Source organism: Gadus chalcogrammus, chromosome 2 (assembly GCF_026213295.1).
Source record: "Gadus chalcogrammus isolate NIFS_2021 chromosome 2, NIFS_Gcha_1.0, whole genome shotgun sequence".
NCBI lineage: Eukaryota > Metazoa > Chordata > Actinopteri > Gadiformes > Gadidae > Gadus > Gadus chalcogrammus.
Genome location: NC_079413.1, coordinates 8,614,942 through 8,640,115, shown reverse-complemented (window position 1 = coordinate 8,640,115; position 25,174 = coordinate 8,614,942). Strand labels below are relative to the sequence as shown.

The 25,174-nt window shown below is 44.6% G+C and overlaps 1 protein-coding gene across 6 annotated transcripts in view; it reads right to left on the bottom strand.

The window, feature by feature from the left end:
• stat5a (signal transducer and activator of transcription 5a) overlaps window positions 1–25,174 on the bottom strand; it is a 56,173-nt gene that overhangs the window by 17,136 nt on the left and 13,863 nt on the right. Inside the window, exons 2-5 of one of the 6 annotated variants that reach the window (XM_056579225.1) lie at window positions 13,110–13,184; window positions 9,908–9,953; window positions 3,143–3,281; window positions 653–809 (exon numbers count right to left, since the gene is read on the bottom strand). In XM_056579225.1, the coding sequence (XP_056435200.1) occupies window positions 653–809; window positions 3,143–3,270 (285 nt within the window). In that variant the 5' untranslated portion in view covers window positions 3,271–3,281; window positions 9,908–9,953; window positions 13,110–13,184. The remainder of the gene's footprint in view (window positions 1–652; window positions 810–3,142; window positions 3,282–9,907; window positions 9,954–13,109; window positions 13,185–25,174) is intronic. The other 5 variants (XM_056579217.1, XM_056579242.1, XM_056579234.1 and 2 more) reach the window with 5 other exon arrangements.

Sequence of the window (25,174 nt, the reverse complement as noted above, 5' to 3'; positions counted from 1 at the left end):
CGCACACGCATGCACACACACGCACTAGTGCGTGTACCCACCAGACACACGGATGCATGTAAACACATAGAGATGCACGTGCTGAACGCATACACACTCAGACACACACACACACACACACACACACACACACACACACACACACACACACACACACACACACACACACACACACACACACACACACACACACACACACACACACACACACACACACTCTCTCCACTCAATGCCTCCCCCTCTAGCAGTGGCACACACACACGCTTTTTCAGTCCTGAAACTAATAATGCACTATAGCAGCTCCCCTACAATCTTCTGTGACGCGTGGAGGGTGTTTAAATTCTTTGTGCGCTAGAAAATGCAAAGAAGCGTAGAGTAGAAGAGAGTGAGAGAGAGTGGGGGAGAGGAGAGAGAGAGAGCGAGAGAGAGAGAGAGCGAGAGAGAGAGACAGAGAGAGAGAGAGAGAGAGAGAGAGAGAGAGAGAGAGAGAGAGAGACACACACAGGGGAAAAGGAGGGGACAGCGGGAGAGCTGAGGGAAGGTGCCACATCATAAAAAGTAGTGTTGGCTGGTTACTAAGGTCATTGCTTTGGATTCCCCCTGCTTGTTTTTCTAACAGAGAGGACAAACTGTTCCCGGGAACGGTGCCTACCTTGAGCTGGCTGGCGTAGTGGCCCAGCTTGATCTTCAGCAGGAAGCCGTCCTCCCCCACCTGGTGCTCCGCCTTGTTCTGCAGCTCCTGGATCAGACCCTCCAGCATGCGTTTGGCTTTGAACTCCTCCTGGGGGTTCTCCAGGTCGATGGCATCCCTGGACCCACGCAAACACGTGCACACGCAGGCAAACACACAAACACACACACACGAACGTGCACACACACAAGTGCACACACCCACACGCACAGGGGCACGCACAGACACAAACACACACGCTCACCCCCCCCCCCCCCCCCCCCCATACACACACACATACATACACACACAGGCGTACACATAGACACACAAACACACAAACACACGCGTACGAACACACAAACACACGCGTACAAACACACAACTGTTATGTAGGCAAACTTAAAAAAAAAGAAGCCAGAAATCTAGGGGTTATCATGGATTCAGATTTACATTTCGACAGTCACATCAAATCAGTTACAAAATCGGCATATTATCACCTTAAAAATGTAGCAAGACTTAGAGGGCTCATGTCCACCGAAGACTTACAAAAACTTGTACATGCCTTTATCACTACTAGTAAGCTTGATTGCTGCAATGGTCTCCTTACAGGTCTCCCAAAACAAACTCTGAGGAAGCTAAAGCTTGTTCAGAATGCTGCTGCTAGAGTTCTAACAAAGACCAAAAAATGTTATCATATTACACCAATTCTGAAATCGTTACATTGGCTTCCTGTAGGTCAGAGAATTTACTTTAAAATCATGTTGCTAACCTATAAATCCCTACATGGTTTAGGCCCAAAATATTTAACTGATATGCTTCCACTACATCAGCCTTCTAGACCACTAAGATCCTCTGAGACCAATCTGTTAATTATCCCCAGAGTAAAACACAAAACATGGGAAAGCAGGATTTAGTTACTATGCAACAAATAGCTGGAATAAACTCCAAGAGGATTTAAGACTTGCCCCAACTCTGAGCACCTTTAAAACAAGACTGAATACTTTTATGTTTGCTATAGCTTTCTGCTAAATCTTAAATACATTGCACTTTCTAAAAAGCTTTTTTAACTTTGCCTTTATTTTCTATTTTAATACTAAAATGCCTTTTTCTATTTTATGTTTGCTTTAGCTTTCAGCTAAATCTTAAATACTTTGCCTTTATTTTACTAAAATGCCTTTTTAACTTTCCCTTTATTTTCTATTTTTACCAGAAAGATACATGATCTGATACGAGAGAGAAAGGATAAGGGTTTGAGACCCAAGTTCTGTCTGGGTTAGAGTCCTAGAATCTGGTTTGGAGTCCCAGAGAAAGGACCAAGTTCCTTTAGGTCGGGTTGGAGTCCCAGAGAAAGGATCTAGTTCCTTTAGGTCGGGTTGGAGTCCCAGAGAAAGGATCTAGTTCCTTTAGGTCGGGTTGGAGTCCCAGAGAAAGGATCTAGTTCCTTTAGGTCGGGTTGGAGTCCCAGAGAAAGGACCAAGTTCCTTTAGGTCGGGTTGGAGTCCCGACGTGGGTTCCTTTGGTTCCAAGTTCTGTCTGGGTTAGAGTCCTAGAATCTGGATTGGAGTCCCAGAGAAAGGACCAAGTTCCTTTAGGTCGGGTTGGAGTCCTGACTTGGGTTCCAGAGAGACTGTTGATCTGATCTTAAATACATTGCACTTTCAATTTTACTTACTAAAAAGCCTTTTTAACTTTCAATTTAATTTTCTATTTTTACCAGAAAGATACATGATCTGATACCAGAGAGAAAGGCTAAGGGTTACTAGAATCCGGGTTGGAGTCCCAGAGAAAGTACCAAGTTCCTTTAGGTCGGATTGGAGTCCCGACGCGGATACCAGAGAGACTGTTGATCTGATCTTAAATACATTGCACTTTCTATTTTACTCATTTCTTTGCATATGTTTTCTTTTACTTATCTATTATTTTATTTTATTGTATGACAATGTTTATATGTGAAGCACTTTGAGTCTGCCTTGTGTATGAAAAGTGCTATATAAATAAAGTTGCCTTGCCTTGCCTAGGCAAACTTTAAAAAAAAAACATGCATCCACGTGCATTTTAGCATATGGGATATTCAGCTTTGAACAGTTCTACGTTCATATATAAATCTGCTCACTAGGGGTTGAAGTACTGAGAGTGAGTAAACAAATGGACATGGAGGAAGAGGAAAGAGGACCTTGTCCTGACAAACATGTTGCGTAAATACATACCGGCATAGCCAGATACAGTGCTATCAACGTATGCACACAGACACGCTTGAATACTTTAATACAAGTGCCATAGAGTATTCTGTCTGATACCACGCACAAAAAACTCACGCACGCACACACACACACACACACACACACACACACACACACACACACACACACACACACACACACACACACACACACACACACACACACACACACACACACACACACACACACACACACACACACACACAGAGTGTGAGACATTGCAACTCACCAGAGCTGGCCCTCGATCCACTGGGACAGGTAGTGTCGCACCTCGATGGGGAAGTGCTGCCCGTAGAGGGACTGCATCTGGTGCAGCGCGTCCCCCTGCAGCTGCTGGGCCTGGATCCACACCGCCATGCTTCCACACCCTTTTGGGAGAGAGGGGAGAGGCAGTGGGTGAGGGGGGTGTCGTTGGAGAAGAGGGGGGGGGGGGGGGGGGGGGGGGGGGGGTTTAGGAAGAGGTGGTGGAGAGGGCGAGGATGGAGTAGATAGAGGTGGAGGTGGTGGGGGGTGTTGGAGGTGGAGAGATGGAGGTGGAGGGGTGGCTGGAGGTGGGGTTAGAGGGGTGGAGAGGCGGGGTTGGGTGGAGCTGAAGAGTCAAGGGTGTTGGAGGTGTCAGGGTGGGTAGATATAGGGTGGGAGGGGTGGAGAGGCGGGTTGGAGGAGTTGGGGTGGGCGGGGATGTAGGGGTAAGACAGACAGAAGCACATTTGGGGTTAATAAGAAAAGCAGAGAGGATGGGAGAGGAACATGGGGGGTAAACAAGGCAGTGCAAGTGGTAAGAAACAACACCAATTAAAATGTGGGAGACAGACAGGCAGATAGGCGGGCAGACACACAGGCAGCACACAGAGTGTTGCCAGCGCTCACAAATCAAATCTCAAGGTATCAATACGCAGTCCTCTAAGTAAGAGAGAGAGAAAGGGAGAGGGAAAAGGAGAGAGGTCAAGAGCAAAAGACAGAGACAGAGAGAAGAAGAGAGAGATAGAGAAAGAGAAAAACTGATGATGGATCGCACAGAATAAAAATAAACAAATCCATAAAAGTCACCATTCGTGACCAGCATTGCACAAAAAGACGTACGTACAGGACGCTGTGAACCTCCATATAACCCTACCCCCCCAAGGCTGGATGCAGCCCAGCCCTTACCCCTTTCAGTCCTTGAGACTAAAGGAAATAAACAAACCTACACCGCTGGGCCAACAGCCTTACGATGATTGTGTGTGTTTGTGTGTGACCTTGACATAGAGAGGTATTGAACCTGCATTTGTTTCCAGTTGAGACACACACGAACGCACAGTCACGCGTCCAAACAGGTGCAAATGATCAGGGAACAATGTGATTTGGAGTTGCCATTGTGGTACGCTAGATAAATGATTGTAAAAAGCAGAAAGCAAATGCTGCAAATATGTTTGTTAGAAAGTAGAAAGCTGTAAGAGCTGGCCGTATTGGAACTTTATCGCTACGCTAATGAGATGGTGTTGTGGGCCACGATATCCAGTCGGAGGGAAAGCACTGCCTCAATTTCATAATACTAGTGCTTTCCAACAGATGGAGCAACAATGCTGCAATGTTGTGCTCCTCCTGGACCCAACTTCAACTGAGGGTAAATATTAATTATGAAATTGATGGTCTATTGTTTTTGACATTACTCAACGCTATGATGCTCGACCATACTGCATGAATTAGCTAGCTAGTACTAAACTAGCCTAAAGATCCAGCGCATATTAGGGACAGGATAACATTTGAGAAATTAGCAGATGATCTGAGATATGAGCAGGATGGAGAAGGGGGGGCAAATTACCAAATGTATATACCAGTCTATACTTGATGTAGTTGGTACTTTAACCAGAATAGTTGTATAGTTAAACTCCTTTCTACCTGCAGAGAACTGACCACTAATCGATCTGCTGTGATTATGTTCGAAGCAAGTTACAAGGGACCATGGTGGGTTTGGCTGCTATGCTGTAGTCTGATCTACTTGAAGGTGCCCAGCAGAACAGATACTGCGGTGTACTGCAGTCGGAGTCACCAGCAAAGGGGGTAAGATGCTGCCCAGCTTTAGAAGACAAGGTAATTACAAGGTAATGGCTAGTGTTGACACAGAGCCACCCCAGCTCCAAACTTGATAGTATTTTGAAGAATTGTAGGTAGATGGAAGAACGATCAATTCATTTCACGTCTACATAATTTATCTTTGATAGAAACACAAAGGGGGACATATTATACCACCAGGTGTGAGTGTGATTAGCCTTACAAGCCATTTCGAAAATCTGCCCCATATGACATCACTAGTGGGGCGTGTCCACCTGGATCTATGCTGAACAGATCAGCCTACCAGCCTACCCAGTGGACTGAAGTAAATGTTGCTCATCTATCCAGCACAGATCTAGGTGGACACGCCCACTAGTGATGTGGGCGTGTAACTTTAACTGATCACTGTCTTGATTGTTTGTTTGTTTTGTCTTGTTTTTGTTTTATTTATTTATTTATTTATTATTATTATTATTTTTCCACAATGTCTTGTTTTTAAACGATTTATGATAACGTTATGCTCTGTAAGGTGACCTTGGGTGCCTTGAAAGGCGCCTCTAAATTAAATGTATTATTATTATTATTATTATTATGTCATATGGGGCAGATTTTCGAAACGGCTTGAAAGGCTAATCACACTCACACCTGGTGGTATAATATGTCCCCTTTAAACAAACACGACAAACAGGAACTTTTTTACTTTCTGGTCATATACATAGCACCCCTACTAAATTAAATGATCAGGCAAAGTGGAGAAGTAGAAAGTTCCCAAGATATAAAGAAGATGATGGTTCCAGCATACTGTGAATATTTCCACATTGTGTTGTCAGACTGCATGTCAGTATGGTGACTCAGGAGGGGAAGGCCACATTAATCTATGTGCGATAAAAACAAGCAGTTTTCCAGTTTCGGTGACAACCCCTTTCCTCCACTTTTGCACATTGAGATGCGTTTCCATCAGAACATCACAGTAAAGTACGCTTCGAGTCAGAGCTTCCAACTCTAGTCTCCGGCAGTATTCAAAGAAGAGAACCAACTTGGTCACAGTTAGACAAACTGGACATTCAATAAAAAAATGGTTCCGTAACTAGTTGTACTAATGCCTTTTTATGGGTTTATTTTTGTCTCCCTCGACAGGCATCCATTAAGAGGGCTGCTTGGTGATGAAATGTATACACTAAGTGCAGAAGGCCTAGGGAGATAGACTCTTGTAATGGAGGACCAACCCAATCTCATCAATCTGACTTTCAGACTGCATGCAGTGGGTACACCAAAGTCCAATTTTGCGTGCAGTTGATACGGTAATCCTTTTCCTTAACTGCTGTGGAGAGCAGAAATGTCCAAACACCACGCATTACTTTGAAAAGCCATGAGGAGAGCAGCAAACCGGAAAACAGCATACATTTTATTCTCAGTGGAAAATGCAATATTTTCATATAGTTAAAGTTATAGTTATAATCTTTATTCAGTAATTGTATATGAATTTTAGTTATACATTTTTTTTAATTATAACATTCTGTTATAACCCACTTACATATTCTACTTATTCTGAAATAACACAAATTATATTTTATTATCAATCATAACACAGTTATCGCATATATGTACTGGTTTACAACCTATGGGCATCATTTCATTTTCTGTAACCTTCACACATATATCCTGTATTTAATATATGAACATGTTATTTGAACACAACATCCTGAACAACCCCTGAAATAATTGATTCTTGGTTCCTGTGATAGGAGCGGGATGCTGTGATGATTAACATTCACAATATATACAATGTCAGCACAGTTCATGTTTCTTAAGAGTTTAGGAGTTCTACGTAAAGTGTTATTTACACAAACCCAGATAGAGATCCATCACCAATAGTGCACCTTAGTCATTAACTAATTTAAAGAGAAATGATTTAGACGGCTTTACTACAAATAATGGCTCACTTGTTGCCATAACGACATCAATGTTCTACATTCTAAAAAATTGATAGAATTTGCTGGCTGCTTTTAACATTTATTTATCCGGTGTAACACTGGCAACTCCAGGGCACATCGTGCCCTGATTGGATGGTCAAGAGCCTAGTAAAATCAAGCGTCCCCATTGGCTAGAAATTAACAGTGCAAAGTCGCTGTGTACGTAGACTGTTCTGTACGTATAACTGGATGGGTAAGTGCATTGCTTCCAGATAACGGCTTTGTGTTTATTTAGATTGTTAGTTTTGTGTATAAGTGGATGCCTAGGTGCATGCTATCAGATAAAGGCTTACACATGCACATTCACATCCACTTATCATGTAAAAAATACTCTACATACATATCGCCATAGACATTCAAATATACATTGATTAAGAGCCAAATCGGCCGCCGTACAGGATGAGTCAAATGGTTTGATGATGAGGGTCTGTGTGTGTGTGTGTGTGTGTGTGTGTGTGTGTGTGTGTGTGTGTGTGTGTGTGTGTGTGTGTGTGTGTGTGTGTGTGTGTGTGCGCACGCGCGTGCGTGGGTGCGTGCATGTGTGCGCGCGCGTGCGTGCGTGCGTGTGTGCGTGTGTGTGTGTGTGATGGGTGTGGTGTGGGGTTTGTGTGTTTGGTGGGTTGTGATGTGATTTGATGTATGTGGGGGTGTGTGGGGGTGTGTTGGGTGTGGTGTGTGCGTGTGCTGTATATGTGTGTCTGCCTGCCTGTGGAACTAGAGGAAAATGTATAATCTTTTTTCTCGGTGACTGGGCGTTCAGGAACTGTGTTTAATGGGCTGCGTCATCAGTGTTTTCTGCTTTATCAATGGTCGTTTTGCTGACAAAGATGGCCAAACCCATATTTCTCAACAACAACATCACTTGTTTTACTTCCTGGTTCTGCATTAAACAGGCGTTTAATATTTTATACATACTCTGTTGTCCCCCGATAATCTCTCCCTCTTGCCGGCTCTCTCTAAGTGATTTTTTTGGTTCTCATCTGATGATAATGTGGATTACATATGCGTGTGTGCACATCATCAGAAAAGTATTCATGATATCAACAAAAACATGCCAAACACTAGCCCTGTCACAGGAAACTGTCTCTGTTTCTGATAAAGTTATCTTAATAGACCTGATTCGATTTGCATCAGAACCTTTATTTTGTAGGATAGGACACATTGATCTGTGTTAAAGGTTACATAGAGCATGAGGACTACCTGCTGGTATGTTGCAGGTGTGATTTTACACGTTTTCTGATCTTATTAGCAATTACTAATACTACCAATACAAAATAATGATGTTCATAACAAAAATCAATATCCTAATAATAACTAATAATAATCATGATTCAAATTTTAAAAGTCAAGACAGTGAGAACAGTAGGCCCAAGCTACTTCCTAACCGAAAGTAAAACGCTCTCAAATTTGTGGTTGTGGATACGATCTTTATCTGTCAGCATTTTCCTCCAGTTGAGCTGGAAACTAAGAGTCTGTGAGTAATAGATGGGAACTGCTAGCCTGTAGGCAGGGACTTGAAACCTTCTAGCCAACGGATAGGCAATATGAATCTTTCAGCCAATAGGAAGGGACTGTGAATCGGGGTTACTGACCCAATAGGAAGGGACTGTGAAACTGGGTTGGCGGAGATCAGTAAACCAAGTCTAACTGTGATGGACATGTTCTAATCTGCAGCAGCGACACTAATACAATAAGCATAAGCTAATGCCCTCGCAGACGTAGATCCCTCAGTGCCCTGACTTCAATTCGACACCCACACCCTGCACTCAGCCACCGGATTGCTTGACGCCCAAGAACATAAACTGTCACAACACTTCCCTCCACTCTTGAGAACCAACTGCTGCCAAAGGTTTTAAAAAGCTTTCAAAAGTTCACCTTCATCTCTCAAAGACAGTGATAGGGTGGACCTTTTGTTAAAACACCCAAAGCAAATGTTAGTGTGCTCTCCGCGATCACTGAGGTGAGGGGACAAATATCTAACCAAATGAAAGGCATTACCTTTCAGATGCTATTACGTTGTTTTGCGCATGAATACAATTATATGGCCAATCAGCCATTGAAGTATCTGCATTCCTTTCAGGGAATTTGTTAACTCTTCCTAGTAGTCTCCTAATCTTGTTTCTCATGTGAAGACAACCATAGCCTTGACTCAGATGACCTTGAGGCACATAACAACAAACAACACACAGTACAAAAGGAAGTAACCGTGGAAGTCAAACACTTTGTATCCCTGAGGGCAGCTATGGCAATTATCAGCTCTGTCATCCAACCCCACCGGCCAATCAGGAGATCTGCTCTCCTCCGACGTAACCATCCAATCGGAGTCTGTCTTTCAAAAAGAATCCTGAATGGTCTTCCTTGCCTGCTGATGTTTGCTATGCCATGCAAGCCTGCAAACACACACACACACACACACACACACACACACACACACACACACACACACACACACACACACACACACACACACACACACACACACACACACACACACACACACACACACACACACAAGATACACAGTGTACGTACACAAAAATCCTTGCAGAGTTACACACAGCTATATTCAGAGAGATACACACAGAAGCTGAATACCTGTACATACCAATATTATGGTTTTCAGCAAGGCTGGTTGAAACTGAAACTGTCTGGCTGCTTCTAAAAGTCTGCCCGGCTTACATTAACCCTAGAGGGGCTGGTGCAATACTATTTACACCCCCAGCTTGAGACACTGATTCCTCCCTGGGGATCTCTCATGGAGAGATGGACAGACGGACGTGCCATCAGACTGAGGACAGACACAAAAAACAGATGGGGGGGACAAACAGATGGACAGACATACAAGTAAACATACGGAAGGACTAACAGAGAGACAGACAGACAGAATACCGGCAGGCCGTTGGGCTAGAGAGTAGACATCAACAATGCAATGTGCCTTGTGCACCTGCCACCTAGATACTAATTGGGATAAACGGCTGAGTTGTTACCTGCGGTCTTCAGCTCTGTGTTACTCTAAACAGGAGCTCCACAAACCTGAGACAATGGGACACAGAGAGAGGGGCGTGGGGAGAGTCAGAAAGTGAGCAGAGAAAGAGAGAAAGAGAGTAGAAGGAGGAAGTTAGTCAACTTTGTGTGGTTGTGAGGAAGTGCTTTTTCCTGTCACTCTCTCTTTCTTTCTCCCTCCCTCTCTCACTCCCTCTCCCTATCTCTCTCTCTCTGACTGTAAAACGTTTGTGTGGACAAAATGGCTTTGAGTTCGAGGCAAACGTGGCTATAATCGCAACATCACAAAATCATAAGTTTCCAATTATCTCGAACAAATTAATTTTGCACATGACATGGTCTCTTTGAACAAGTCAGGCTTATTGCACCTCAAAGGAAAAGGTTGATTATGCAAAGATCAATAGAGCACTCTTTTCACCCAAGCATACACCACAATGTAAAGAGTATTAATGCAGTATCTACGGGGGCAGAGCCAGGTCATCTGGGAACTAAAGGTTGCCTTTCATTCACTCATTCGGTCACATGCAGCACGTGTACAGCTCCACCTTTAATTAATAGAGTGAGAGAGAGAGAGAGAGAGAGAGAAAATCCAAAGAACACGCTTCTGTCCCGCTTTAGCAATGATTTCTATTCAGAGAGAGAGAGAGAGAGAGGGGGAGGGGCAGAGAAGGGGAGATAGAGAGATAGAGACCAATATTGAGAGAGAGAGCGAGACAGCCCAAGTGTCCAAAACTGGCCCCAGGTTTTGGACAATGAAAACGGCAAAACATCAGGGACACACATGCTGGCCGACAGTATTCTATACATTTTTTTCTCTTTGGACTCCATCAAGCAAACATGTGCTTTGGAAGGGAGACCCGGAGTGCCATTGATGAGGACGATTTCACATTCAACACGACTAGATAACACCCAAGGGTCAAGTCATTCATGCTTAAAGTAGGCTTAACACGTTTTCCACAACACAGCCAACCCCAACAGGGCACAGAGTAGGAGCGAGAGAGAGCAAGAACGAGGGAGGTCAACCAATAATGTCTTGTCTTGAATCTAAAAGGTGGATCATAACAATCTGCTTCTCATAGCTGCCTGAAAGGTCTGCCGTGGCCTGCTGGAGCCAATACTGACCCAGCTATCGTGCGGAACAAAAGGGATTTATGCCCATGGTAGGCATGTGTATATAAACCAGTGCATGCACATCAGTAGAGGCTCTCCATTGAGGAGAGGGAGGAAGATCCTCCTTAACAGGAGGAGAGGGAGGAAGATCCTCCTTAACATTGTTGAGAATAAAAAAATGTAGATTGCCCAGACTGCTGTAATGAATTAATGCCCTTAAATATGACTACTTAATGCCTTTGAATATATAATGTTCGTTTCCCTGGGTAAAGGGACATTAGCACCCCCTATCGCCTTTTGACAATTACTTCAGGGAGGAAGGTCCTCCCTCAGCCTCCGTTGACTCCCATTCATTTCCCAGAAAGTACTGGCGGCCGGTGAATAACATGGGGTTGAATCTAGAATAATGTTCTCGTCTTTTACTAGTTTGCTACTCTGACCGTTCTGTTTGATATTGTGGAAATGGTGTGGAAAGGGTGAATGATTCAGAGCATGATGCATTTTAAATGGCATCACTTTTGGTCAGTCTTTTCTTAAAACAATTGTACCTGAAAATAAACATAGCTAAATTACAACCAATAACTTCAGTCATTGTGGGCAAAAATAGGCCCAGATTTTTTTATTTACTTTTACAAATCAAGAGTAGGCCTGATTTGACTAATGGGCTTTGTATCCTTTCCTTCTGCCCTTGTAGTCCATTTCAAAGACATGCTGCCCGCCAGCTTTCAAATTACAGTGATGCCACTGGTGGCTTTGTTTCAAATTTATTCACGTAACTATCCCTCCCTACTATTTTGTAGTTAACCAAAACAACCTGAAACAACTTGAGTCTCACATCCTTATGCCACCATACACCAACAGTGCAAGCAGGCCAATGGCAACCAAGCGCGCGGTCCTTCCTCCCTCACTTTAAAAACTACCAGCCGCCACTGATGTATTTTTGTGTGTGTGTGTCGGGGGGTCTCTGTGTGAATATGTATGTGTTACCTGTCTGTGTGTACAAAGCAATCAATCCCTTTTGACCACATGGTGGAATCTGACTGGTTACTATTATATCTAAACCCCCCCTAAGGTCGCACACTTCTTTGCTTTTGCTTTTCTGGAAAAGGGAACAAAAGCGTCTCCCACATGCTCCTGGGCGCCTCTCTCTCTCTCTCTCTCTCTCTCTCTCTCTCTCTCTCTCTCTCTCTCTCTCTCTCTCTCTCTCTCTCTCTCTCTCTCTCTCTCTCTCTCTCTCTCTCTCTCTCTCTCTCTCTCTCTCTCTCTCTCTCTCTCTCTCTCTCTCTCTCTCTCTCTCTCTCTCTCTCACATTGAGAGGCCATCATTATCGTTATCTGAGGATGAAGATATGACGTGTTTGTATGTTGTTTGTGTGAGGCGTTTGGATTGAAGGTGTCCCTTTTGGTTTGAAGGAACATCTGACTTCTAGTAAAGAATTGTAAGAAGTTCTACACGTTTTGGCATTTCGAGTCTTCAGAAATGCCCGACCACAAAATCTGACATGGGGTTCTATAGAACTTCACTGACGTGTCATCACCACATACCCCACATGGGTATTTAAATGACTCAGTGTACAACGTTGACATATGCTTAGTAATTTAGACACCAGAGCAAGTACAACATGTAAGTGTTATGGTGTTGCTAAGCATTGCTTTTTTGGTTCATAAGAGATAAGAAAGAAGCAAAGAACCAGGGAAAGAAGAGATCTTCGGTCGCAAAAAAGAAATATAGCCTCCACTCACTAGCACAGACTTCTACTGTTTTACCAAAGCAACATTCCCATCTCAGTGACAACGACATTGATTGTAACGAAAGAGCTTGCACACATGAGGAACGAGGATAAATAAAACATAAATTAACAGGATAAGGAGTCAACGGCAACAAAGGTAACTGATCAATAAACCGTGAGAATTGCCTCATAATTATATAATGTTTTCTTATTATTATCCCCATTTGTTAACCATGTGAGTTTGTCCGCTTTTTTTTTTTCGTTTTTCTTTCCCAGAACTGTCCTGATTGCTGTGGAATCCTCCCATGCCCTTCTGGTATTAGGGAATGAAGTACTTATTTTCTTACTTGATGCTCACCTATGGTGGAAGCCAGTGGAGGGGAGACCACAAAGACAGCCTCCGGGCAGCCAGTCAGTCAACCCTGAGGAGACGAGAGAGGAGTCAGGCCCACAGAGAACAAATGGATGGAGGAGAAGGAGAAAGAAGTAAACTGCGGCACCACATTGATTTTCAGCCAAACCTGCACTGATCTGCCCTGTGAATTAAAAGAAGAAAATAAAGAACCACAAAGTCTCAAAAGTTGTGTGACAACAAGATCAAATAATATTTTACAGAGCTTGCTGGAATGATAACTTCATGTTTGTTTTTTTTAGTTTGCCACATCTGCACAATATGGATAGAATTCTTTAATTTAACTTGTTAAATATTATATTTATTTAAATCTTACTATTATAATAGCAGGCCTGCCGCACCAGTTACTCAAGTGCGCATGTGCCAAGCGGACGCACAGATACACACTGTGACAGCAAGCACGCACATGCGCACGAAGATACACGGAAACGCACACACATGCGGACACACTACACACACACACACACACACAAGCACGCGCACATACCGCACGTCAACACAAAGGCAGCACATACACTGGAGCACGCACGCACGCACGCACGCACGCACGCACAGGTAAGATGTTTAACGGCTCCGCCATCGGCACACGCGCAGGTAAGAACACACACGCAAGCATGCACATGTGCACGAACATACACGGAAACGCACACACTACACACACACACACAAACAAGCACGCGCACACACAGCACGTCAACACAAAGGCAGCGACACATACATGGAAGCGCACACACACTCGCGCACACACTCAAACACACACACACACACACACACACACACACACACACACACACACACACACACACACACACACACACACACACACACACACACACACACACACACACACACACATGCGCACAGGTAAGAAGTTTATCGGCCCCATGATCGGCACACACGCAGGAAAGAACACACACGCACGTGCGCACACCGCAGCGACACTCGCCCAGGTAAGACGTTATGTTTTTAAACATAACGTCTCACTATCAACACTTATACCACGGTCTGCGGGAATACTCGATTCTGATTGGATGCAGGGTGTGTGCATTAACTCCTGATATACGGACACCTGGACAAGTAGTTCCGTCAAATTGTCTGTTTACCGTTCTCAATTAATGCGCTAGCTGGCGTATCGTCTCTAAAATAGTAGTAACCATAGCAACGGGAAACAAAACAAAGCTCAGCAGACTATAATACCTCCCGCTACCTCCCGTTCTAAAGTCGTAGCTATGGTCCGTCCTAATTACTGGAGGAGTGAACAACGTTTCCGTTGCATGAGAACCCAACGGGCGTGTAATGGTGGTTCCGGGTATTAGTCGGACCCTCAGGCGTAACCAGGGAAACAAATGTATGTTTTGTGGAAAACTTTATATTCAGATTGTAAAACGCATGTAAAACGCATTAATTTGGTCACCGTTGTTAAGTGACCGTGGTATAAGCGGGATAATGCCACGCCTCCACGTCGTCCATTAATTCCTGATAATGGACACCTCGTCGGGCATTATCCCTTACATAATGATTATCTGGAAATCAAACCATTTCAGTTTTGTAGGGTGACTTGTAAATTGACCTAGTTTCCCTAGCCTCCAAGGAAGTGTTTTATAAATGGCAGCTTTTCGAGGAAAGAGTTGGTGTCACAAACCGAAGGTTTCGGTTTCGTATTTATTTAGTTTCCTTAATTCTCTGGTCACTGAAACCAACATACTGTATTCTGCCCTGCTTGTTACATGTGAGTGAACAGTAATCCATTTCACAATTAAATTCCAACATCGAGCCGACCGGCATATCAACACACGAGTGACTTGATCTTAAAGAGACAGTGTCCCTATAACACAATGAAAACAGGTTTCAACTAACCAATAGTAGTTGCCTTGCATTTTAAAATGTCAATGCACTTATCAACTCTGAATAACAGTAAAAGCTATTTAATAATTGATTTGCATGCATAGTATACTACACTTTCCATTGAACCATTACCCCTGTTAATTACAACTAGAGGTTGAGACAGCGAAACACACGCACGTGAAAACTCTAGTATATTTAATTGGAGCATGCAGCTCAAGGACACTGTACGCTTGAGTTTCCGTTCAATGAATGAACCTCAGTACTAGCATTCTTTAAATACTGGAGTAGCCGTGATAGATTTATAAAATGATGAGGATGAAAATGATGATGATGATATTGAATCAATTCTTCAACGTTGCAAAGCAATTAAATTGACACTGTTGCTTGACATCCGGGATCGGTGTGAGCTGGAATCGTGTTGCTTTTTTAATCTCTAATCCCATGGGCTGTTCACTCTCATGCCACTAGCAGGGCAGAATACAGTATGTTGGTTTCAGCAACCATAGATTTAAGGAAACTACACAAATACAAAACCGAAACGTGTTACGTTTCTGTTTGAGACACCCACTCTTTCCTCTTATAGAGAAAGATGCCATTTATAAAACACTTCCTGGGAGGCTAGGGAAACTAGGTCAATTTACAAGTCACCCTACTCAACTTTAATGGATTTGATTTCCAGATAATTATTCAAAAAGCATAAAAAACTTTTTTTTTGTACTATTTATCCGTCCCATTAAAATGGATTTGAGTATATAAATTGTGTAAATCACATGATTGAAACAATACCCAGCAGATTAGGTAAATAAGGCTGAAATCAAGCCACGGGTCACCAAGCTATACATGTTTAGTATGGTGTTACATGGCGCGGTTTAGTGATCGAACCATGGTCAAAGATGGTCCATCAAATAAGTTGCAATGAAGTTCATGGTCCAATGTTAGGGTTAGGAACGAACACACACAATTATGCATGAACCCTAGCCCCACAGCCTCTGCCCCCAAGCCGCTAGCCCTCAATCCCAGTGGCCCAGCCCTCTACCACCGTCCTCTATCCCCAGCCCTCTGACCCCAGCTCTTTATCCCCCAGCCCCCCAGCCCCCTATCCCCAGACCCATAGCCCTCTACCCCCAGCCGCCCAGGTCCCTATCCCCAGCCCCCCAGCCCACAAGCCCTCTACCCCCAGATCCCTATCCCCAGCCCCCAAGCCCCCCTGGTCTCTATCCCCAACCCCCCTGGTCTCTATCCCCAACCCCCCAGGTCCCTATCCCCAGCCCCCCAGCCCACAAGCCCTCTATCCCCCAGCCCCCCAGCTCTCTAACCACAGCCCTGCAGCCTGAGGATGAGTGTATAAATAACACCTCAGTGGAAGACAGCTGGGTGTAAATTGAAGCCCCCTAACCTACTTCCTCATGTCCACACACACACACACACACACACACACACACACACACACACACACACACACACACACACACACACACACACACACACACACACACACACACACACACACACACACACACACACACACACACACACACACACACACACACACACACACAGGTCAGACTCTACACATCCCTGCGACTTGAGAGGCGCGTACAGTATATAGTCCAATATATAGGTCTCTATGTGTGTGTGTGTGTGTGTGTGTGTGTGTGTGTGTGTGTGTGTGTGTGTGTGTGTGTGTGTGTAGCCTGAAAATACTGTAGGGTCTGGCAACCAGTAATGAAAATGGCCCAACTCGAGGGGTGGCACCAAGCATGCATTTGAAAAATATATCTCTGCACTCAATTGGATAACACTACGACCAATCAGAAGAATACAAGGGGTGACGTATAATTAAATCAAAATTTCATAAAATTGACATTTGTAAATTGTGATGCAAGAAAAGACTGTATAAAGAACAAAAGATTTGTATAAATATATTTTTTATGTTGACTGATTGTCATTTTGACACATGAAAAACACACAAACACACACACACACACACACACACACACACACACACACACACACACACACACACACACACACACACACACACACACACACACACACACACACACACACACACACACACACACACACACACACACACACACACACAGTATATTGACTAAAGCGTTGAACTGGTGACCCTGTGCTGCTATTGACTTTTCGCGTAGCTCTAAATAAATTACCCAACTGCTGTAAACAGGTTAGATTAGTCATTAATTATACTGACGGCAAGGTTTACTCGTTATGGGTGAAGGGCAGCCAAGTGTATGTTACCCGTAGGGCGTCATCATCCTCAAAGTTTTCAACCAGAATGTGTGTGTGCGTGCGTGCGTGCGTGCGTGTGTTTGTGCGTGTGTGAGTATTTATGTACATGTGTGTATATGTGCATGTGTGCATATGAGTGTGTGTATGTGCATGTGTGTGTGCGAGTGTGCGTGCATGTGTGTGTGCGTGCATGTGTGTGCGTGTTAGTGAGTTAGTAAGCGAGTGAGAAAGTAAGTGTCTATGTGTGCAATGGAGTGTGTGTGTGTATGCATGCGTGTGTGTGTGTGCGTGTTGATTATGGTGGACTAATCCGATTTCATAGGACCAGTTTCACGCGACTCAGTGTGATACAGATGAAGAGGCCCTCTTCATCACCCATGATATCGTACAAATCAAATAATGAAAAAAGGAAAAAAATAAATAAAGACAGCATGGTTACTGGAGAGCCACATGACAGGGAGGGCGTCAGAGTAGCAGTACTCCACAACATGCCCTGGGGTCGAGTTGCTAAACTCACAATGCACCACACTATCAACACACTCCTCATTAGTTGACCTGCGCGTGCATGCGTGTGTGTGTGTGTGTGTGTGTGTGTGTGTGTGTGTGTGTGTGTGTGTGTGTGTGTGTGTGTGTGTGTGTGTGTGTGTGTGTGTGTGTGTGTGTGTGTGTGTGTGTGTGTGTGTGTGTGTGTGTGCGTGCGTGCGTGCGTGCGTGCGTTCGTGCGTGTGTGTGTGTCTATCCCTTGTCTAACAAGCCCAGTGTAAATGCAGGATTGGCCTGTTCCCTTGAAGCAAGCTGCTTCACAGTTCGCAGGCTCCAACGGAGCTCTCTTGACCAAGGGAAGAGGAAAGACACAGGCTCCTTGTTTTCAGGCCAAGCTGAAAAGCGGATGTCAAATGTTATACTTTTTTAGCTTCCATTTTACTATCAAAGATTGTATAACACAGGGTAGTGATAGGAAGTGTTAACCACCAGTGTGAAAAGAAAACTTTAGTCACAATGTCTGTAAACAGATTGGTTATGACTCACCAATCAGGTAGAATCTGTCTTGATATGTATCACGCCTAACAGCAGGGCAATTCGACCCAGTTACAGTACATGCCAATATCGGTATATTTTCGTAAACAATTAAAAGCTATTATCAATACGAAACCCCTGAAATCTGAGCGCCGGTCATAACGTTAGCTGTTAAATCTGTGGTGTTGTGTTTGCAATATATTGTGCCACATTGCAGAGTGTGCACAGTGTTGTGTTTCTTCATACAAAAACACCCTTATTGTAGCAAGCATGTGGGGACATCCACTCAATAATGATCAGTGTGCCATATGACAGAATATATCAATACAGCTCTTTACCAGTACACACATACACATTCAATCACATTGAGGGAGAAGACGAAACATATCCTCAGGAAGGCGAGAGAGAGAGTAAGACAGAGAGAGAGAGAGAGAGAGAGAGTAGGAGAGAGACTGAGGGAGAGAGAGAGAGAGAGAGAGAGAGAGAGAGAGAGAGAGAGAGAGAGAGAGAGAGAGAGAGAGAGAGAGAGAGTTGATAGAGAGAGAGAGAGCGAGAGAGAGAGAGTGAGAGCCAGAGAGGGGGAGAGAGAGAGAGCGAGTGAGAGTGAGGAAGAGCACGAGAAAGATAATAATAATAAATGAAATTTATATAGCGCTTAATATGGTACTCTAAGACGCTTAAAGATAGAGAAAGATATAAAGAGAGAGTAATAGAGAACAGGGTAGAAAGATAGAGAGAGAGAATAAATTAATATCTGACGAAGGGCAATATCGATCGTGGCTCAACATGCAGCAACACATGTTGCTATGGTGGTATAGACCTTCTTCTCGTCCTCATCCTCATCAATTCGTTTTTTTCTTGTTCAGCATCAACACACAGCTAATTAAAGCTGCTTTCAGCAATTTTTGTCTGCCCCACTTTGTTGATTCAACTGAGCTGATTGAGTCTCATGGTTCTAAGGTACTTTGGCCATTGCTATAGGGACGAATGCAAAAACAAATCAAAGAAGGACATTGACAATATCAATCAATTCTGAACCATAATGTTTTGAAGGACAGTCCCCATAAGTTGGTCTCCTTGAGGGTCTGGTTCCCATCAGAGGAGGGTCTCCTTAAGAGGATGGTCCTCCTTAGGTCTGGTCCCCACAGGGGAGGTTGTCCAAAGAGGGGAGGTGGTCCCCTCTCTGCCTTAATATCAGCGAAGGAAAAACTATTATTCCTTCAATCAACCATATCCGATCTTCAATTTGAACCAGCCTAACGGCTACCTGCTCACACTCCGCCCGTGCACTCATTACGCATGACCGGGGTCTTCTACAAGCTAGGCAGATCTATTGCTAAAGCTAGCAAGCTAGTCATGTGCTTTTGGGGACTGGCTTAGGAGGAAGGCCTGGAATACGATTTTTTTTTTTCGATATACAGTGCTCTAGCTTAGTGTGGCTTTTTTTTTTCACAATGCCAACCATAGTTTTAAACTAATTTACCCATTTTGTTTATCATCCATCTTCTCTTTCCCTCTTCTTCTCATGTGGACATTATTCTCCTGAATAAACCCAACAAGGTCATAATCTGAATAAGCAGAGCATCAGTTTATGCTATGCTATGCTCTCCTTTCCTTATTCCTACATATTGGACAATTTGTATTAAGGATAGTCAAAGGAAGTGCCTTAGGCAAGGACAGGGCAGTCCATCTGAAATGTGTCTCTGTTTGCATTCCCCATTTAGATCACTGAACAAGCTCACGGTCATGCAGTTTGGAATCAGCCTTCTCAAGTGGCCTTAGAGGGCGCTCAATAAACACACCAATGCTATACAACATTAACGCCAAATAAGAACTTACTAGTAAATAATGGCCCACCAATAGGATTTTATACAGTATGTCCCAGCACATGTTTTTCATTGTCAATAACACGCTCAGTGCTTAGGGACATTAGGAACCAGGGTTTATACATGACAGTAGCAACTTTACAACAGGTTGCCAGATGCTTGATAAAAGCAGGAAATGTCAGCGACGAGGCTGCGTTTAGTGGCTGAAGCACTGTCCCTTAGAAAGCCTGAATGCCTTTGTTGTAATAACCCCAAGGCTGGCCATTGACAACCACCATGGCATAGTATTAAAAATGCCCGCACTGGCATTGAACTGACGAGTATGTAATCTAATAACATGGCTCCTTTGTCAACTCTAACCCGCAGCACGGTGATTATCGATAGCATTGATGACATTTTCTCTACCCTAGCCACCACTATAAACCCTCCCACTTTAGAAAAGATTCCCATTCAAACCTATACAAAGATTTTCCAAAAATGCGATCCATCCGAGAAGTGCTACACCCTGTACCTCTTAATTGAGCCTGGAGGTACGCGTTCTGCAATGACCCTGCTGGCGATGAGCAAGATACAAGCCTGAGTGTTCATTTCGTGTTCTTTGAGTTTGCTGTTCAATGGCTCATGACACATGGCGGTAAAAGAGGGTATTCTGAAGTAGCTCAGGATGTCGAGTGGCTGATGGCAAAGGGAAGGTTGCTTGCTTGCTTGTGTGATCCCGGCTCCTCTGAGCAAAAGAGGACTGTGACATTTGATGTGACTTTGAATCTCTCTTGTAGATATTTGTTCTGTGTGTTTGTGTGCATGAGTGTGTGCTTGTCTGTGTGTATCTGTGTGGATGCTTGTGAGTAGGAAAGAGAGGTTGTAACCGAACAAAACTGGGGGTGGTAATCATAGAGAGTTGAAAACTGCAAAGACATTCCTACCGAGATAGATGTGAAGGAAGGCAAGGTCAGTAACGAAGAGGAGTCTGAACGGATGTTTCCTGAATGAATGAGTTCAAAATACAAAATGCAGCAGCTGTGGCAGCTACTGCAGTTAATTTAGCCTTTGGGTATTGTGTCTCTCCGTTGGAACAGGTCAAGCTGTGACCTCATGCTCTGATGGCAGACTAGCCTCTGTACATCGCCCCTGCCCCGGAAGGGGGTCCCATTCGCCCATTTTCCAAAATCAAATAGCATCTGGAAAAACACAGCCCTCCCTTCCTGCCTGCCGGCCGGCCAATCATCTGCCTGACTACCCAAGCTCTTGCTTCCCAGCCATATGGGCAGGTGCCAAGATCTCAGCTAGGGTATTTGAGGTGAAAGGCTAACCCTAGGCTAACACTGTGTGATGACTCTAGCTGCACCAGCAGAGTTATGTTTTAAGCATTGAACGTTGCAGCTGAGAATGACCAAAAAAACGAATGAAAAGCATCGATTGAAAAAATAACTGCATAATTGCACATTTTATTTTGACCAAAAGAAGCAGCGCGCCGCACGCGTGTAGCAGAGAAGCGATATGTTTTCTGAGCACCTCGGCTCAAAATAGCGCAGAGGCTGAGGTCCGGCGTGCTCGTCCTCTGCACCCTCCTAGCACATTTTACGTCCAGACTGCAAGAATAAATCTACTGCGGTGCTCAGACATTGCTTCTACTGCGGTGAGCCCTTGGGTCAGGTGGGATAGGGAGGGGGATCGGGGGGGTCCCTCCCTTCAAAACACCCTCGTTCATTCCTCAACCTATTTTTAGACACAACGACCCTTCAGTGAGGGAGTGAATACGAAAGGAATTAACGCTCGGAGGGGGGGGGGATGGAGGCGTACAACAAAGCGAGGCATACACCCGGCATAGACGGTGAACTCTCCAACTCATATCCCTCTTCGGTCTTAAGCAGTCAACCTGCTTGAACTCTAACAACCAAAGGCTTAAGCCCTGAAGTGTAGCCCATTACTTTGTCGTTAGGCTGCAGCACACGACCGGAGAAAGCATGCGGCCACACAGGGTTCACCATGACCAATGGGACCCAGTTAGCAATGGTGAAAAGGCGGGGGGGGGGGGGGGGGGGGGGGGGGAGTTATGCCTTAGGAGAGGAGCCATTTTTGAGCTGGCGCCCCACAGCCAACCCACAGGACCGGACCAGACAATAAGAGGACATCAACCATCCAGTTGTCACTATCCTGCGGTCTATTAATAATAACAACACACAGGCCCGTCTACGCGATCCCATATGTCCCGGGGACAAGCACCGAGCGACCGGGATCAACCGATACTACCATGGGTTTCACTCATCCACCAAGAGGAACCCCGGGGGTCACATGTTCGTGGGCGAGTGTGACCCCAACCGCACGACACCGTGTGCCGTGTCATGTAGGATTAGCGAAACGCTGTTGTCGTCGTCTCATGTGCTCCAGGACACGGGGTAGCGTGCTATAAGGGGGCAGTGCTGTAGCGGCACGAGAACAAAGAATGGGCTCCATTGTTGTACAAGCGCTTCGGATAGCATGGTCTGGTGTGAGGGAAACGACGCCAAGGGCAGACCCACAGAAACCAGACATTTGTTTGTTTTGCTTGTTTTACATTTATTGTCATGTGATTCCATTTTCGTGCCGCTCATGTGAAACTGTACATTTACATTTGTTGAATGAGCTGCAATCATACGCTACAGGAGCTCCCAGTTGTTTTACTAGGATACACAGAGACAGTCATGGAATGAAAGAAGGGATAGATGAATTGAGTCATGTGCGTTTCTTTCACGCAAAATGAATTCTGAAACAGAAAGAAGAAGAAGGAATTCTCAGTGGAATAGAATGCAAAAAAAAGGAGCAATCAAAATAAATGAACCACAATCCTTCAAATTGTATATCCCCACATTGACAGAAAATGATCTGGATAACCTTAATATTGTGGCATCTCCAATGTCTAGATCCAGTTCCTCTCGTGGTCATTTCAGGTTCAAGGTTGAAGTTTTCTGCTGATAATTCAGCATTTTGCTGTGAGTCAAATAATAGCAGCAACTACAAGGATGTCCCGGTAGCATGGCAGCATGGATGGCTTCCGCTTCATTGAAAAGAAAGGCAAAAGGGATAATCACTCTACAACCAGAACATTAGCCCACATGCTCCTGGGCGCCTCTCTCTCTCTCTCTCTCTCTCTCTCTCTCTCTCTCTCTCTCTCTCTCTCTCTCTCTCTCTCTCTCTCTCTCTCTCTCTCTCTCTCTCTCTCTCTCTCTCTCTCTCTCTCTCTCTCTCTCTCTCTCTCTCTCTCTCTCTCTCTCTCTCTCTCTCTCTCTCTCTCTCTCTCTCTCTCTCTCTCTCTCTCTCTCTCTCTCTCTCTCTCTCTCCCCTTGTATTTACATGACACATGTGTTTCCCAAGGCCCCGCAGGGTTTTTATTCCCAAATTCTCTGTGTTTGTACAAGGTTTGCCATGTGTGCTCTCATGACCATACACAATGGTTTTATTTAGGCAATAAAAAATACCAAGGCATCTCCAAAACAAGTGACAAGCAGGGCGGAGTAAAAGAGAAAAAAAAACAAAGCGATTTGACAAAGCGATTTGTTTTGGTTCATCTGCTTCTAAAGGGACTAACATCATATCACTGAGCCACTGGAGCGGAGAGCCCCAAAGGGGGGGCCGAGGGGCCAACGGTTTAGGGGTCATGTCTACATCAAGGGGCCCCCTGTTGTACATTAATGGTCTTACCGGCCCTACCGTCACACTACTGTGGTGAAGTAATATACAGCCAACACGGCCTGTATCATCAGTGTGACCAGTTGCTATTGATTCAACAAACTCTTTGGCAGCAGCTTGGGGTGGGGGGGGGGGAATAAACATTTATTCTTCCAAACAAATGCATGTGCCGCCGCGGACCCCTGATGGGGGCCCTAGAGCCGCCGTGCCACACAAAAAAAAAGAAAAATGTTTCAGCTGTGCTCTGGGCCAGTGTTTATTCCCTAAAGCGCTCCGCTCAACTCAGCTATGCAGCGCCAGTGTGCGGCAATGATATAGTTGATAGAGTGTCAACAAACACGGTGTGTCCTGAGCGCAGCCGCAGGACACAATAAAAACCAAAGCTATGTTAGGATAGTGAATTATAGGCCGCGATGGTGGTACACTTTATATTTTATGGGGTCCTGACTTTGAAACGGGAACAACACGTTCGCAATACGCAATAGGCAATACGTTACTCGACATATGGAATGCAATACCTAACATTATCACATAACTTGATCCCTTTGCGCCTTCGCCTTTCTCGATTCACAAGAATCGCACCCACATGCAACATCAGGTTTCCGTGTTCATTTTACATTTACCTACAATTCATGTTGACACCCAAACAACTGTCAGCCACACACACCACCCAGGGTGAACCCTCCGATTGTTCACCCAGGCCCTGGATACGGGCATGTTGTCCCAACAACAGCAGCAGCGGGCCCAGCGAGTGAGCGGCAAGTCAATGCGGGCCCTGGACCAATTGGAGAAGGTTACGCCGACAGGGGACTTCTGAAGGCGACCGCGGGGGGTAAGGCGGCGCTGCTGGTGAACAGGGTTGGGAAGACGAGACCTCCAGGGGAGAGGAAAATGAGGGCGCTGGATGTATTCCAGTCCCTGTTGCTAGTGTCATGGCTGACAGCGGAACATTAGCCAGGGATGGTCAACAAGTCTCCCGCCGTGACCACATCACTGTTGCTGGACTGGCACCCAGAATTGTTTGGGGTCAGACCTTGGATATTGATTCTTGATGAATCGAGGTAAAAACAGGTTACAATTTCAGCTGATTCTGATGCAACGAGATTAACAAACAATACAGGGAGAATAACAAACATTACGACACTATAGGGTGATCTGGTTAGGTTTTATGTGGAAAAATGCAGAATTGCCCAGAAATACGACAAAATACACCGAATAGGTTGGCTTTAAACAGTTAATAGGGACCCAGCGACTTTCCCGTAATCATTTTGAGTAATTTTCATCCCAACATTTTATCAATAAATCAAGGACATCCAAAGGGAGGAATTCTATCTTGATTATATCAGACACAATCTCTTTTAAGGCATCAAGGCGTATTAAGGTG